This window comes from Aotus nancymaae, unplaced genomic scaffold (assembly GCF_030222135.1).
Source record: "Aotus nancymaae isolate 86718 unplaced genomic scaffold, 86718_ANA_hifiasm-v0.15.2.pri h1tg000019l, whole genome shotgun sequence".
Classification (NCBI taxonomy): Eukaryota; Metazoa; Chordata; class Mammalia; order Primates; family Aotidae; genus Aotus; species Aotus nancymaae.
The window spans coordinates 44,847,328-44,864,014 of NW_026988431.1; the positions used below are offsets into that span (position 1 = coordinate 44,847,328).

Genomic DNA, 16,687 nt, shown 5'->3' on the forward strand with positions numbered 1-16,687 from the left:
CCCTTCTCCCCTATTCGTCTGTTATCCATATGGGTTATAATATACTGTACTTAATTATTTTCATGTTCAGACTGTCCCACATTTGTCCAGCAGGAATCTATTCATCCTGTCTGTCACATTATTTGACATTTAAAAAACATATAGTATTTTCATATTTTCTGGCCCATGTTGTACTTTCTCTGCCTTGGGCCTGGAATCACCTATTCCTCCAAGGAGCCCCTGGTTCTTTTTAGCAGAGAATGGTACTTAGAAACCAAGGAATTCTGGGTACTATGTGTGCTCATGGCTCTGGAGTATCATTAATTCTAGGACCCATCAGCAGACAAAGCTAGGAAGAAAACTAAATCCATACACCTAAATATGTGTAAATACCTGTATTTGTGAGTTCCTACTGATACCTTCAATTCCAATCCAACCTCACAAAGTTGTTCTACACTTTTGCCTATTTCATGTTAGTATCACCTTCTTCCATAGTAACAATGCTGATTCCCAAAAACATCATCTTACTTGTTTGTTTAATTCTATAATACATCTGAAATAGTTTTAGAAATGTTACCCATGGCTGGGCATGTTAAATGTGCCATCCAGTGCTTTGTGAAAAAATGATTAATTAAAATACAGTATCAAAAATGTATACTAGGCCAGGGCGCGATGGCTCACGCCTGTAATCCCAACACTTTGGTAGGCCTAGGCAGGCGGATCACTTGAGGCCAGGAGTTTGAGACCAGCCTGGCCAGCACGGTGAAATCCCATCTCTACTAAAAATACAAAAATTAGCCAGGCATGATGGTATATGCCTGTTATCCCAGCTCATTGGGAGGCTGAGGCATGAGAATTGCTTGAACCTGAGAGGCGGAGGTTGCAGTAAGTTGAGATTGTGTCACTGCACTCCAGCCTGGGTAAGAGAGCAAGACATTTTCTCAAAAAAAAAAAAAAAAAGAAATGTTACACACATACCACTAGAAAGAACAAACCTACCTAAAAGGAGTTGAAGATTTGTTTTAGTTCCATTTTCTCTAAGGGTTTAAAATGTTGTGTTTAAAAATGATCTGAACTTTCCCCATCCCTGTGAATATATTCTTCATCTGAAATAGAACTAGGTTCATTTAGTTTTGCATTGTATAAATTCCTTTCTTGCCCCTAGCTCTGTCTATAGAATAGCTTACTTAAGTCAAACTATACAAATAAGTATACTCAGAGATGTGTTCTTCCTCCCATATCCCTCTTACCAGATGATCCAATTTTATTATTTTTTGGTTTATTCTCCCCCCCATGTTTTTTTTTTTAAATTCTCTTTCCTTATTATAAGAAGTGACATACCTTATATATTATTTTGTACTTGGCTATAGATGTCATGTCGACTGGGTCATGTTTTTGTATTTTACAGGTAACTATGGTAAAAATTAGCTACATAGTCATATAGGTATGGAGAGGCAGTTGTGCATTGGTTTCCAACTATGAGTACATATTGGAATCACCTGGGGCATTTATAAGAATTTGGATGCCTAAAAAATTACTGATATCTGGGTGCCACCACCTGAGTTTGATTTAATTAGTCTGATGTGGGCCCTGGGCATAGACCCCAGGTAGTTTAGTGGGCAGCCATACCACTGGTATGGTGGTTAAGAAACAGACTTCATCCGAAATAGATCTGGGTTCAAACTGGGCTCTGTTATTGTTGATGATTTCTTATCTTATTTAATATAATAATTTGCCTTTGAAAAAATGGTAAAGAAAAGATAATAGAGTTTAAATTGGTAGAAACTCTTCAGAGGGTAATTAACTACTTACATCTATAGCCCCCACTCCCATTCACACTGGACCCAGCAATTGCACTTCTATGATATTACCCTAAGAAAATTATTGTATAGAAAAGAGATGTGCATGAATACTTATTTATAATGATAACATTGTTCATAATCGTATCAAAAAGGAAGATAGTTTTCTAAATATTTGTTATACTGTGTTCTGTTGTTCAGTGGGATAGTGCAATGTATTCCATAAAAATTATGAAGAATATATATCTGATAGAATCATTACATAGTTAGTTAGAAAAAAACTGACACAAAATAGTACCTAGAGCAAGACCTCACTTTCAAGTTAAAAACACGCTAATATTCTCTTTATTGTCTTTCCTTTTCTTTTCCCCCATTAAAAAATTTTTTTAAGCAAGGTTCTACTTTGCATTTTTTAGAAGTCAAAATGCTAGAAATTTTGGTTTTAAAACTTTTCTACATACTTTATCCAGGTAATTTTTTAAACTGGAAAATTCCTGTCAGTTTTATATTCAATTATGCATTGTGGATTTAGTGCATATTGCATTCATATACTGAAAGCTAGTGCCTGTCAATCTAATTGCCATATTATTTTTAGGAATGGGTAGGAGAGCATTGCTTAAAAGAACCTGAAAGATTATGTACAGACAAAGAACTTATATTGGACCCTGTGCTTTCAAATATGCAAGCACAGAAATTACTGCAGCTTATCTGTTATCCTCATGGCATTAAGGAATGTACTGAGGGGGACAACCTGCAAAGACAGCACATTAAGCGTATTCTTCAGGTAAGTGGTATGAAGAGTGTGTTTCTGTCATTTGACAAATTCTTTGTGATTATAAAAAGAGTTACTGTCTTTTTTTGTCCTTGCTAATTCCTGACTTCAATTAATTCTGATTTTTATTCCTCACATTTTCTGTGGAATTGACATACTTTATTTCTGGGTGGATGTACATGCTGCAAATCGTATATAATCATCAAACAAATATTGATATTTTAAATCGGTATTGTATTTACATGACAAATATGCTTCAGAGAGGAGCCGTGTTAAATATCTTATTAAAGAAATATTGAGGCTGGGTGCAGTGGCTCATGCCTATAATCCTAGCTAGCACTTTGGGAGGCCGAGGCGGGTGGATTGCCTGAGCTCAGGAGTTTGAGACCAGCCTGGGCAACATGGTGAAACCCCGTCTCTACTAAAATACAAAAAGTAGCCAGGCATAGCACCATGTGCCCGTAGTCCCAGCTATTTGGGACGCTGAAGCAGGAGAATTGCTAGAACCTGGGAGGTAGAAGTTGCAGTGAGCTAAGATCACACCACTGCACTCTAGCCTGGGCAACAGAGCGAGACTCTGTCTCTTAAACAAAAAAAAAGAAAAAAGAAATACTGAAATCATTTTGGAATGAGATTGGTTAAATAGATTTTGAAAGGAGAAATGCCTATTTAGTTTCAGTGCATAGCTGAGTCAGGCACAGTATTGTTTATTTAATAATTAATGTTTCTATTTATTTGTTTGTATCTCTACTTAATAGATATGCAACAAGATTTGGAACCTTTGGACCCATATAAATTACTTTATTGTGTATGGTTATTCTGCTCTTTCTTGAGAAAATAAGTAATGTAAGGAATTACTATATTTTAACACATTTGGTGTCTATTATTATTTCAATTTTTTTCCCAGAATCTTGAGCAGTGGACACTGAGGCAATCCTGGCTAGAACTCCAGCTAATGATCAAACAGTGCTTGAAGGACCCTGTGAGTTTATATTGAAAGCTTATCTATGTATAAAATTTTATGAAAAGCAAAAAAACACGTTGATGTTTGAGGATAAAGGAATACACGTATGTGCCAGTGTTCTTATATCTAACTCTAGGGCTCTGGTTCTGTGGCCGAAATGAACAACTTACTGGACAATATTGCAAAGGCAACAATAGAGGTATTCCAGCAGTCTGCAGAGCTAAATAATAATTCTTCTAATTCTGGCATGAGCCTCTTCAACCCAAACAGTATTGGAAGTGCTGATACAAGTAGCACAAGACAGAATGGAATAAAGACATTCCTAAGGTATTTTTGTCTGTTGTTTTATTGATCTATCATGAATTTTTCACAAGTAACAGTAAATTTTGTATAGCACAATGATTTTTCTTTAAGTCACAGGAATGTGTTGTAAGTGATGATTATCATTATTTTAATAAGTCAGCGAGGAAGACTAGGGTGGATGATAGGTTCCCGTTTGGAATATTTGATTGAGTTGGCCTAGACGCCTTAAAACTGCAGATGAACTCAGGTTTGGTTCATGCCTTCTGTGTCCCTTAGTCTATTTTGTTACGTAGTATTCATCATATGGGAAATGCTTTTTTCTACCATTTTAATTAATTTGTCATTTTTCACAAATATATCCTGGTAATTTCTGTTCAGAATTAGAACCAGTAGGCATATGAAATCTTAAAGTAATTATTTAATCATGAAAGGCAAATTGATTTGTATTTCAGCATTTTGGTATAAAGTATAAGTAGCAAATTTTAAACCTTAAAAATTAGCTATTAGTATGCTTCATATAAAAACATTTCATATTGTAACGTGACAGAAAGTATATTGTTTGTTGGAAAAATGATTGTTTTTAATTAGAGAGAGGGGGTCATAGGAAAACATTAAAAAACAGTTTCATTACACTATCCTTCCAGAACTGCATGCTTGATTGCTTTCTGTAAGCATAGGTGGAAGCCTCATACAAATGCCTAGTGTTTGGAAAAAGGAAAGATAATATAGAAATAAAAGGGAAATTTTAGAACAGTCTGTGTGTCTTGTACATCAAAGTTTTGCTTTGGAGTTTCTTTTGTAACTGTGAGAGAGGAGGAAAGGTTGCTTTCTCTGATGTAACACCTGTTTCTGATTTTAGTTCCTCTGAACGCAGGGGCGTATGGTTGGTGGCCCCCCTCATTGCCAGGCTGCCAACTTCTGTGCAAGGAAGAGTGCTGAAAGCTGCTGGGGAAGAGCTGGAGAAGGGACAGCACTTGGGTTCTTCTTCCAAGAAGGAAAGGGACAGACAGAAACAGAAAAGGTATGGCTGGAAGATGGTGTGTTTGTGTGAGAGTTTAAATATTAATTGAGAAAATCTCTCTTCCTGTAAACCTGTGTGGTCATTGAACCCACAGTCCACTGAAATTTAGTTTTTAAATGGAACTGGAAATACTCTGTTAGGCCAGGCTGTCTTATTCCTAAAAAGTTTCAGGTTATAAACCTTAATACATTAGTTCTCAATTCTGCCTTTATATCCAAATCATTGCTGAACTGTTAAAAATAGTGACTTCTGAGACCTGCTTTAGACCAACCAAATCAGATCTGGATAGCTACCTGATCCCTGTATTTTATTTTTAATTATTTCTAATTTTTTTTATTATTTAGGTATTTATGTGTAAAATATGTGTAATTTATAATTCTGGCATGCTGGTGTCTGAAATAGTTGATCATATTTTTAATATTTAGGGCTCCTGTTCTAGACTAGATATTAAAACTCCTAAGCTACCACAACTAATATTTTCTTAATTTATTTTATGCCCAAGTAAAGGTTTCAAGTAAGTATATTTGAAAACCTTGTCACTGAGAAAGAATGAAAACTCACCCTAATGTGAAAATGCCATGAAACCTAGGAATTAAGGGGAGAAAAATTGATAATTTCTTCCATTAAAAAAATATTTTAAGCCTGTAGGTTTCTTATCCCCTAATGAATAATACCATAGTAACTACCATTTATTGACCTCTTACAAAATGGCACCTTCTCTATAAAACTCATTATGTATGGGACCTTTTAAGATTCTCATTGCAATCATGTGGCAGTTACTCTCATTATCTTCTTTATATCACGTTGAAACTGCGGTACTTAAATGTTACGTGAGTTGCTCCAGGACACGCAGCAAAGGACATAAAGCCTGGGTTGCAATCCAGGAGGTCTGGCTGCTGAGCCTGTGCTCTTAACTGCAGTACATTTTGGTAGAGACCCAGCATTGTATGTACTGTATTTGTTTTTCATCTGGTTGTTTTTACTATCTTTGCCAGGATTAATTAACCAACAAGAAAGCATAATTTTAATTTTCAAATCATATTTGCTAGTAAGTGAGTTTGCATTGCTTTACATCCCACAGGCAGGACAGATGGTATTGAAGAAACTTGAAAGATAGCTCTTCCCACGTCAGGGGCTCTCCATTCTGCCCATGTAGGATGACACTGATTGAAATATTTTGGCCTAGGTCTCGTTTTAAGAAATTTTTCTTTCCAACATGGCACTTTATTTGTCAGGATGATTTGTTGATTGCTCTCTAATTGAAGACATTTTGTTAAAATGCCAATTTAAAACAGAACTTTTAACCAAATGCTTCGACATACCTCTACCAGTAGGAGGCTGGCTGTGGGCTGTGGTGGAGCCTGTGGGCTGAGCCTCTGCACACTAGAGGTCGCCAGCAAGCACACTGTTTTTGGAGTCAGTCCTGGCTGCTAAATTAGCTCTACTAACACCCTGCTTTTTTGGTCTTGGGAAATGTGCTGAAAAAAAAAATCAAACCCCAAAATAAGCTCAGTAGATGTATAGGCCTGTTTTCCCAGACTCTAAAACAAGTTTTATATGAGAACTTTAAAAATTTTTGATTTTATCCTGTGTATAAATTGATATTCTTGCAGATGTATATTTTAAAATTCTGCATATTGTTGTAGAACATGAATTCACCGTCTTCTACTCTCACTACTTGGCATGCTCACATACAGTATGGATTGATGCTTGTTTGAAAATGGCCTCGAGGGCACTTAGAGCTTACTAAGTGATTTAGAAGCATTACTGTGGCTTTTAATCTTATAAGTAGAGGGATGATTTAAATTTTCAAGCAGTCTTTGGCTGTTTACCACCTCCCTTATTTATCTAATAGTGAAATAAATAAGAACAAATAACCTGAGGCAAAGAAATGAATGTTGCCAGAGGAGGTAATGCATTATTTCTAACTAGATCTGCTGTTACTACTTCCTTTGTAGTATGTCTCTTTTGAGTCAACAACCCTTCCTCTCACTGGTACTTACCTGCCTTAAGGGACAAGATGAACAAAGGGAAGGCCTCCTAACATCTCTCCAGAATCAAGTTAACCAGGTAAAGTATAGTATAATATTAAGCCAGACAAATATCTTTCTAATGACATTCATTTATTTGCCTTTCAAATACTGAGATTAAACTTTAAGGGCCAGGTGCAGTGGCTCACGCCTGTAATCCCAGCACTTTGGGAGGCTGAGGCTGGCAAATCACCTTAGGCCAGGAGTTTGAAACCAGCCTGACAACACGGTGAAACCCCATCTCTACTAAAAATACAAAAATTAGCCAGGCATGGTGGCGTGTGCCTGTAATCCCAGCTACTCAGGGGGGCTGAGGCAAGAGAATTGCTTGAACCCAGGAGGCAGAGGCTGTAGTTAGCTGAGATCACGCCATTGCACTCCAGTCTGGGCAATAAGAGTGAAACTCCGTCTCAAAAAAAAAAAACAACTAATAAGGGTACAAAATATTTTGATTAGACGCTGAGAACAATCCATGTCCTATTCTTCTACCTGGCATTTTAGATACCACAAGATTAGCAACTTTATATTACTGATATGTACAATAAATGCGTACAGCCTAGAAGAGTAAAATTTTACATATTGCATATGACTTTGAAGTACCAGCTCCTTTCCTAACCCTGCCTCAGGAGAGGATCTGGAATCATCTGTGCTGTAGCAGGCAAGGCAGTGAGTCCAGCTCCTCAAGCTTGGAAGCCATGTTATCAGGCATGGGCCCAGCTTGAAATCTGTAGGTTCAGGAACTCAGTTTTATTGATGCCAACCAAGTACACAAGAAATAGAAGGCATATTGATTTATTTAGAAATAATTTGGATGTTGCCTTTTCACCAAACACAGTTCTCCTGGTTGCTATTTGGGACTCTTGCATCTATGTACTGTAAGGAAACTGAGCTTGCACAGTAGAAATTGGAGAGCATGGAATCAAGCAAAGTGGATAGATTGGTCTTGTGAGGTGTTTTATCCTGATGCAGAGCCTAACTGACCCCTTGTTGTGCTGCTGTGTTTCTATAATACTATGTCTTTCCCTTGAATGGTGCTGGATGGACATGGACAAGGATACGTATTTGATCCTCTTGTTATTTCTTACCATTTGGATAGGAGAGATCTAGCAGAGATCTAGATAGAGCAGTCGTAGTGAACCTTTTCTTTTTCCCATTTCCCTCCCCTTTTCCTTCCCTTTATCCCTCCCCTTTGCCTTTATTCCTTCCCTTTTCCTCCCGTTTATCCTCTTTTCCTTTCCCTCTCCCTTTCATTCTCCCCGTTTTTTTCCCCTTTTCCCTTTTCATTTCACTCTCCTTTCCCCTTCCCATTATTCTACCCTTTCCTCTCCCTTTTCCTCCCATTTCCCTCCCCTTTCACCTCCTTTTCCTCCCATTTTCCCTTTCCCTCTTTTTCTTCTCTTTCCTTTTTTCCTCCCTTTTCACTCCCCTTTGCTCTTCTTTTTCCTCCCCTTTTTCCTTTTCTTCACTCCCCTTTCTCATATCTTTTCCTTTCCCTCCCCTTTTTCCTTCCCTTTTTCATCTTTTCCCTCCCCTTTTGCTCCCTTTTCCCATACTTTTCCTTTCCCTCTCCCTTTCCCTCCCCTTTTCCTCCCTTTTCTCTCTCTGTTTTGTCCCCTTTACCCTCTTTTCCCTCCCTTTTTAAATGTAAGTCACATATTACCTCTGTATATCTAGTATAAAAATTCTGGCTTATAAGGCTAGACACGATTCGATACTGGCTGTCTCTCCTACCTTGTCTCCTACCAATCATGACCCTCCTTGCTTCACTGTTGGTACGCTGGCCTTGCTACTCTTCCTTGAACTTGCTGAGCAACTGCTCATTTCAGCACCTGTGCATCTTTTCTTCCCTTTAGGTGGAAAGATTCCCTCCCAGATGTTAGCTTGGCCTGCTCCCTTACTTCATATCTCTGTTAAGATGTTACCTCCTTTGGGAGGCCTTCATCACCCTCTAAAAATAAGACCACAACCATCCTCTATACCATTGCCCTGCCTCATACCACTTGTTACACTTAGTTTTATTTGTCCCACTACTATTATTTGAACTCCATGAGAGCTTGTTGTTTAGTTAACTGCCTTGCCCCCTTAAGACACCCTTGAGGAGAGGTCCATTTCTTTTGATGAGATTTGGGAAGTGCTTTCATCTCACCATGCAGGGTACTTACAGGTTGTTTGTTGAGATGGAATACTTCTGCATGTGACTCATTTCAGCTCTTTTAAGATGACTCTCGTTAACAACCGTATTTCAGAGCATGGTAGGGTTTTTGTTGTTGGTTTTTTTTGTTTTGATTTGCACTTTTTTTTGCTCATGTCATCTGATTCTAGGATGTTGCCCACTTGTGGCTCCCTTTTCTAAGCACATTTTTTCTTTTCCAGCATTTGTATGAGTCAGCGAGGAAGTGAAGAAATAGCCCACTTTAAAAACTGATAAGCCAGTTGACTGAGGACTACAATCCCATATCTTTCAAAATACTGTACATTCTCTTTATGAAGAAAGACAAATCCATAAGATAGCAGACCTCCTCTTCTATAAAACATCAAAACAATACATTTGCTAGGGTTCACAGCGTGTCCCTAGAAATATAATACAGGACTGATACAAAATGTAATTCTTTCTCTCCAGTATTTTTCTTCGTAAGACCAATGAAATAATGTATTTTTTAAGTTTTTATTAATGCTTAATTTGATGGCACTCTAAAGCATTTTTCCATACCTAATCATAGTCTATATAATTATATAAGATTTTCTTTTTCCACCTAGAAAGGCAAATGCACAAATAAATAGCCAGATTTCTGTCTACATGGAGATAGAAGAAAACTAAAATTTTATTTAGCTTCATTTGTTAATTTGTTAAAGAAATTGTTTTTTGCTATCAGTATGAAAGCTCAATTTATCTTTAAATGAGAGAAAAATTCAACTTTAATGGGGAGAAAAATATTTGTTTTTCCTGGTCTTAGATTTTAAGTAACTGGAGAGAGGAACGATACCAAGATGACATAAAAGCGCGACAGATGATGCATGAAGCCTTGCAACTTCGCCTAAATTTGGTAAGAAATATTTTTAGTATTTTCCCTCCATTAAATACATCTACATGTGAAAATAACTCCAGCTTTCAACATCTTCTAAGTGCAAAGTCTGCATTACAAGGTGATGCCTTCCATTCTTTGTTCTCTGTAACCACTTCCCTGTTTCTAAAGCCTTCTGTTTCCCTTGCTACTTTCCTTCCTGTCTGGTCATACTTCTAGACAGTGCTAGGTATTTTAAGCATTGATTTGCCTTCTATACCTCCTACCCCAGTGAATCTCTCCTTTTCTTCAGTTTGCACTAAGAGTAGGTCTGAGAAGACTATTTTAAGACAAGTGTTAGCTTCTAATTTAAAACCATTAAAACGTCCTTTAACTCAAAGTTTTGTCCCATCAAATTGATTATAAAGACAAATCCCACAGAGAAATTGTATAGAAATTTGAAATTTCTCACATGTTGTGCATTCCTTTGAGTTTTTCTTTTCCCATCAGGCAGGCCCAAGTGCAGGCCCCTCTAGAGGATGGCCTGCCTGATTCTTGTGTAGTTATTTCTAACCTCGTCCTGACATGTGAACTGGTAGGACTGCGTGTCAGGCCTCCTACCCATCACTGCTGTGATAGTGGATGTTTCCATATGGTATTACCATAGCAGGCTTAGATTCAATAGTAATTGTACAGCAAACACAAAGTTGCAGATAATTGGATCATACGATTTTGACGCTATTCAGGTTTAATTCAACTATAATTGCATCATAAAAATGAACATCATAAAAGATTAGGAACAAAAGTTACTTTTAATTTTGCCCACTTCCCTTCTTCATTTTATTTAATTTTTGAATGACCGAACTGTGCTGAACTAAAAATAGTGATAAACATGTAGTTAAATGAGAGAAAAGATAGGATAATCCATAAATTAGAGCATCCCTTGTTGTTGTTGCTGTTGTTTAAAAAAAAAAAAAAACGAATTTAAATTTGGCTACATAAAGCAATGGGGGTGTTATTTTCTGTTTTACAGAATGCAAATGTTTTACTATATTTTGTCTGCTAGGTAGGAGGAATGTTTGACACAGTGCAGAAGAGCACCCAGTGGACTACAGACTGGGCTCTCCTCCTCCTTCAGATCATTACTTCGGGAACTGTTGACATGCACACTAACAAGTATGTCTTTATCATTTCACATTTTGCTACATGTATGCATGGTATAAGCTTTGATATACTGATGACAGTTTCTGCCACATCTTATTTACTTGGGTAATGTTAAAAATTCTGTGCTTTTAATAAAAATATTCAGTTAAATATGTGTATCTTAGTTTCACTTTAAGATGAAAATAATTATTTTCTTTCTTTTCTCAGTGAATTATTCACAACAGTTCTTGACATGCTGGGTGTTCTCATTAATGGAACATTAGCCTCTGACCTATCAAATGCATCCCCAGGGGGATCTGAAGAGAACAAGCGTGCATACATGAATTTAGTAAAGAAACTGAAAGTAAGTTTGAGATAAGCCTTTATTATGAGCTCAAGTTGTTTATGGATTTATTATCTAGTGCATTTTAATCTACTCATTAAATTAAATGTTAACGATTGTATTCAACTTAATTTAATGTGATTATTTGCTGTTTGTTTCATCTAACCTTATCAGTACCCAGAAGTTACAAGCACATAACCTTGATTATTTTTTATTTAAAAAATTATATTATGAAATATGTTTAATTTTTTAAAGAACTTTAGAAATCCACTGTTAAATATATAACCAAAATACTAACATTAGATAGATTTAGGATAACTCTATGCTTGGACTGGCATGTGCTAGTCCAACCTTAGCCATCTGCATTGAAATTTGTAAATCGATTCATTTGACCACTGACAGAATCTTTGAAACAAACTGTAAGAAAACAGTGCAAGAAAGAAAACAAACAAATCTGATGCATTACCAATCAAATAAATCAATGGTTACCTTGTAATCTGACCCTGGACATGAGAAAGTGTTCTGTTCTGCAGCTCCTGCCTTCTGATTGTGATCGCTATCCTGGATTGTTGTCATTTCAGCACTATGATGTTTGTTGTGTAACAACAGTGCCTTTGTATGTATTCTGTTTTCTACTTAAATAGAAGAAATGAAACACGCTGTACTCTATTTGGAACTGCCTCAAAGACCATGTTCAGGGTTAAAGAACATGTACTGAGCTATAAAAAGGGAAATGTTTCATAGGGGAACTTCCTTCTGGTTAACTTTTGCCTTTATTGTAATTTCCGTCCCATTTTTCACTCACTCTCTCTCTCTCTCTTTTTTCTTTAGAAAGAGCTCGGAGACAAGCGATCAGAAAGTATTGACAAAGTTCAACAGTTACTACCTTTGCCGAAACAGACATGTGATGTCATCACTTGTGAACCCATGGGTTCCTTGATTGACACAAAAGGAAACAAAATTGCTGGTTTTGACTCTATAGATAAAAAACAGGCAAGAGTAAATGTTTTTTTCTCATATATAATTTATTTACAAAAAAGCAAATACTTTTTCTTGTCTTACCATAGGCTATATAAAATATCTCAACTTTGCTGTTGATTTTTTAAAGGCATATTCTTGTCTTCTAAGTGCACTTAGTCATTGGCATTATCATATAATCAGGTCATATCTTTGAAGATCTTTGATTTAAATGTTTATAGGACTTAAAATGTTTCCCTGAATTTAAGCAAATTTCTGAAACCTACCAAGAGAAAACTCAGTAAAGCTTAGTGTAAAAAGAAAAAAGCTAAAATAAGTTCTGATTTTACTTCAAATTTAGAAGTGGAATATATTTATCAATAAAAATTTTCTCGTAAGCTGTGCATGGTGGCACATATATTTAGTCCCAGCTACTTGGGAGGCTGAGGCAAGAGGATTGTTTGAACTCAGGAGTTTTAAGGCTGCAGTGGGCTATGATCATGCCCATTAATAGCCACTGCACCCCAGCCTGGGCAACAAAGTAAAACCCTGTCTCTGGGGAAAAAGAAAATCCTTCATGTAGTAAGCTATTTCAAATAAAACTTATTAGGATATTCTCTATTCTTATCAAAAGTATTTAATAGACATGTATTTTATGTAAGAATATATTAACGAAGGTTCTCTAAAATATGAGAAGAGTGGTCAGATATTCTTTTAATAAACATTGAACAACCACAGACATTCCACAATCACCAAGAGGGAAGACAGAGTTCTTACCCTCAGGAGGAAGGTAGACAATTACAGTATAATGAGATTTGTGTGTCATGATACAGAGAGAGTATTAGGGGATAGAATAGAGTCCCCAGGAAAATTGACATGAGTCATTTTGAAGGATTAGAAGTTAGCTGGGAGGTAGGGAATATTGTGGTACAAATAAAGGGAGAGTTTGTATGAAGACATGAAAGAATGAGACATACCAGGAAATTTAGAGTAGCCTGAGAATCTAATACCAGTTTGTGGAAAGAAAAAAAGCTAAAGTCATGGTCAAATTGAGTTTGTAGTGTCAGTGGACTTCCTGGTAGTAAGACATGTGGAATCCATGTGGATGTATAGTTTTTACACTGAGGAGAAAGTTCTCATCTCAAGAGAAATATTAGGAAACATTCAATTTACAGGTGGTAATTAAACCTTGGTTTTATTTTATTTTTTATTTATTTACTTATTTATTTATTTTTGAGCTGGAGTCTCGCTCTGTTGCCCAGGCTGGAGTGCAGTGGCACGATCTTGGCTCCCTGTGACCTGCATCTCCTGGGTTCAAGACATTCTCTTGTCTCAGCCTTATGAGTAGCTAGGATTACAGGCACATGCCACCACACCTAATTTTTTTTTTTTTTTTTTTTTTGTATTTTTAATAGAGACAGGGTTTTACCACATTGGCACGGATTGACCTCAGGTGATCCACCTGCCTTGGCCTCCCAAAGTGTTGGGATTACAGGTGTGAGCCACTATGCCTGGCCTGAACCCTAATTTTAGATGAAACTACTCATAAGAATTAAGTATAGATGACAATAGTAACACTCACATCTTAAGGAATGACTGAGTAGTTATTTGCGGGGACACTTAAGGAAAAATATTTTTAAATTTGCATTTTAAGGAAAGTGCCAAGAGATGGCACCAATTAATGTTATGAATAAAAACAGAATAAGGGTTTTTTTTTCAAGAGTCAGTAAAGATAAGCTGTGAGAAGTGAAAGACTTTACTTACTCCTGCTGCTACAATCTAATTCTCTAATAATAATATTATATTCAGAGATTGGCTTATTAAGTACAGGACCCCCATATTGAGCCAAGTTCATACAGATTTGTATTGAAATTGATACAAACCCAATTAGAGGTTGACTATAACTTCACTGTTAAATTTGACATTATCTTAAAAAATATAAATAGATAACAGAAATTTAGAACTGCTTATAATTTAGTAAGATTAACTTTGCAGTGTTAGAATTTTCTGCAAAACTTTTTAGAATTTTTTATTAGCAAAAATAGGAAATATACATTTACAGTAAAATATCCTAGATTGCCTTATGTTGCCTAAACAGCATCACGTTGTATAAAGAACTGTAGAACTGTGCTTACAAAGGTCTGAATTCTAGCCACTGCTCTCCAGTGACATAGCTGTAACCCTCTCTGTTGTAACCCTGTGTAACCCTCTCTGCTGTATTCTCGGGTTCTCTATGGTTCATGCCAGCCAAAATATTCTCTGAATCCATGTCCTATACAAGCCTGGCCTATGAATCAGGAAAAGATCAGAGTGTGCTGTCATAGAGCACTGTTTTCCTACAGGGTCTCCAGGTCTCTACGAAGCAGAAGATGTCCCCGTGGGACTTGTTTGAGGGTCAGAAGAACCCAGCTCCTCTGTCCTGGGCCTGGTTCGGGACAGTCCGAGTGGACCGAAGAGTGATCAAGTACGAGGAGCAGCATCACCTCCTGCTGTATCACACACACCCCAAGCCCAAGCCCCGCAGCTACTACCTCGAGCCACTGCCCCTGCCTCCTGAGGAGGAAGAGGAAGAGCCTACATCTCCAGTTTCTCAGGAACCAGAAAGGAAGTCAGCTGAGTTATCAGATCATGGAAAAACCACAACAGATGAAGAAAAGAAAACAAAGGGAAGGAAGCGCAAGACGAAATCCAGCTCAAGAGTTGATGTAAGTCGGGGAAGAACCTTGGTTCTTTAGCATTTAGCATGAGATTTACTCATGCCCAAATCATATCCCTAGAAATGTTACCAAGAGCAGGATAAGTTTTGTTATGACAGTTCTCCTAACAGGTTTCTACAGTAATTAACTGAATGGCACACAATGACTTGTTACAGACAGTCAGATTAAAGCTTTTGATTTTCCTCACTTTTAATAATTTTATTTAATTTTAGGTTTCCATTGTGATATTTAGTTAATATTTCAGTGCCTCCCAATTTCCTCAGGTTTGAAACTTGAATTTTTTAGAACTATACAATCCCAAGCTCTCACATATTTTTAATATATCTAAAATATTTGTTTTGAGCGGTCGTAAATTAACATAAAAAGCTATATTTGCTTTTTCTTTGCTAAAAGTTGCAGTTAACATATCCAATTGGATGTTTCTGAGATTTGATATTTTACTATTCCCTCTTACTCTCCTACATATTGTACTTCTTTACCATGTTTTCAGACTTTATAAAAGACAAAAATAAACCTAATTTAGTAGTTTTATTTCTTCTCTATTAGTGTTCCCCACCTATAACAATGTTTTCATTACAACAGAAATCTATTTGATTGTGATTTAGAAATAATTTTATAAACCTTGAGAAGTAATGCATAAAATATCTTTCTATTTAAATTCACCTGGGAAATGCTTGATAGAGGATTTGAGACATTTTTTATGAAATTCCACAGTGGAAGAAATATTCACCATTTAGTTTGGACATTCATGATTGGTTATTGTTTACCTGTGTGAGAACTAAAATACATCTTTTCCTAGCTGATAGCTTGGTGATTAATACTATTCTAGAAATGACCACCACCACTTTTGGATGCTCGAGCATCAGTGCCCCCTTCTCTGTCTTCCTGTCAGTATTTCTTTGTCTTGAAGGGATGTTTAAAATGGTCCAGACTGACACTCCCTCAGATTTGGGGTTTCCAGCCTGTTAGTCCACATGGATGGGCTTTTGTTCTTTTCAGATGCAAAAGCCCTGAAACCCATCCTGTTCCCCAAGTCAGTCTGGTCATGTCCCCTCTTCCTCTATTCTTCCTGAAGCTCCCTCTTTTCAGTGAGATATATTCTTTGGTAAAATTGCAGGGAAATGAGACTTTGTTTCCCTTTCATCCTCTAGCACTCTACTAGAGGAGGGAAATTGAGACCTTCAGGTGTGATCCTTAGAGATTTTGGAGCTACTATAAGGAAGAAGACGCGTGGGGGTTGAGCGGGTGTCTACTTCTTTAGAATGATATCTGGAAAATTCCAAGTGAAATACCATCTTGGCCAAGGAATGGTTCTGAAGCACTGTAGGGCTCTCTGGCATAATTCTCCAGACCCAAGGTATCAGAAAGGTCTTCTAAGATTAAATAATCAAGAGTCTTAGCAACTGAAGGTGCTTATTCAGTGGTGAGTGTTGTTTAGTTGGTATTACTAACACACTTGCAGTCTTTTGAAATAGCATAAGAAGAGATCCTTTTTCATCTCTGCCCACTGCAAACCAAGTACTTTTTAAGTCAAGGAAAAGTTTAACACAAATGAATATTTTCCAGGGCATTTATTAACACTCTTCCTTCCATCTTCTCCTTTATAAAAAACAGCTTTGTACATTGGGATAGGAGGTATCTCAGATAGCTTACTGAA

The 16,687-nt window shown here is 36.8% G+C and overlaps 2 protein-coding genes across 7 annotated transcripts in view; one reads left to right on the forward strand and one right to left on the reverse strand.

Annotated features, from left to right (window-relative positions):
* P2RY12 (purinergic receptor P2Y12) overlaps nucleotides 1-12,011 on the reverse strand; it is a 48,156-nt gene extending 36,145 nt beyond the window's left edge. For both annotated transcript variants that reach the window (XM_012437075.3, XM_064378803.1), the window contains exon 1: nucleotides 11,846-12,011. The gene's annotated coding sequence lies outside the window, so the exon portion shown is untranslated. The remainder of the gene's footprint in view (nucleotides 1-11,845) is intronic.
* The window catches only part of MED12L (mediator complex subunit 12L), a 366,898-nt gene that overhangs the window by 302,937 nt on the left and 47,274 nt on the right, over nucleotides 1-16,687 (forward strand). For all 5 annotated transcript variants that reach the window (XM_064378799.1, XM_021669546.2, XM_064378797.1 and 2 more), the window contains 10 exons: nucleotides 2,374-2,562; nucleotides 3,458-3,532; nucleotides 3,651-3,841; nucleotides 4,677-4,838; nucleotides 6,797-6,908; nucleotides 9,823-9,912; nucleotides 10,937-11,046; nucleotides 11,242-11,377; nucleotides 12,188-12,349; nucleotides 14,656-15,018. In XM_064378799.1, coding sequence (XP_064234869.1) covers nucleotides 2,374-2,562; nucleotides 3,458-3,532; nucleotides 3,651-3,841; nucleotides 4,677-4,838; nucleotides 6,797-6,908; nucleotides 9,823-9,912; nucleotides 10,937-11,046; nucleotides 11,242-11,377; nucleotides 12,188-12,349; nucleotides 14,656-15,018 — 1,590 coding nt within the window. The remainder of the gene's footprint in view (nucleotides 1-2,373; nucleotides 2,563-3,457; nucleotides 3,533-3,650; nucleotides 3,842-4,676; nucleotides 4,839-6,796; nucleotides 6,909-9,822; nucleotides 9,913-10,936; nucleotides 11,047-11,241; nucleotides 11,378-12,187; nucleotides 12,350-14,655; nucleotides 15,019-16,687) is intronic.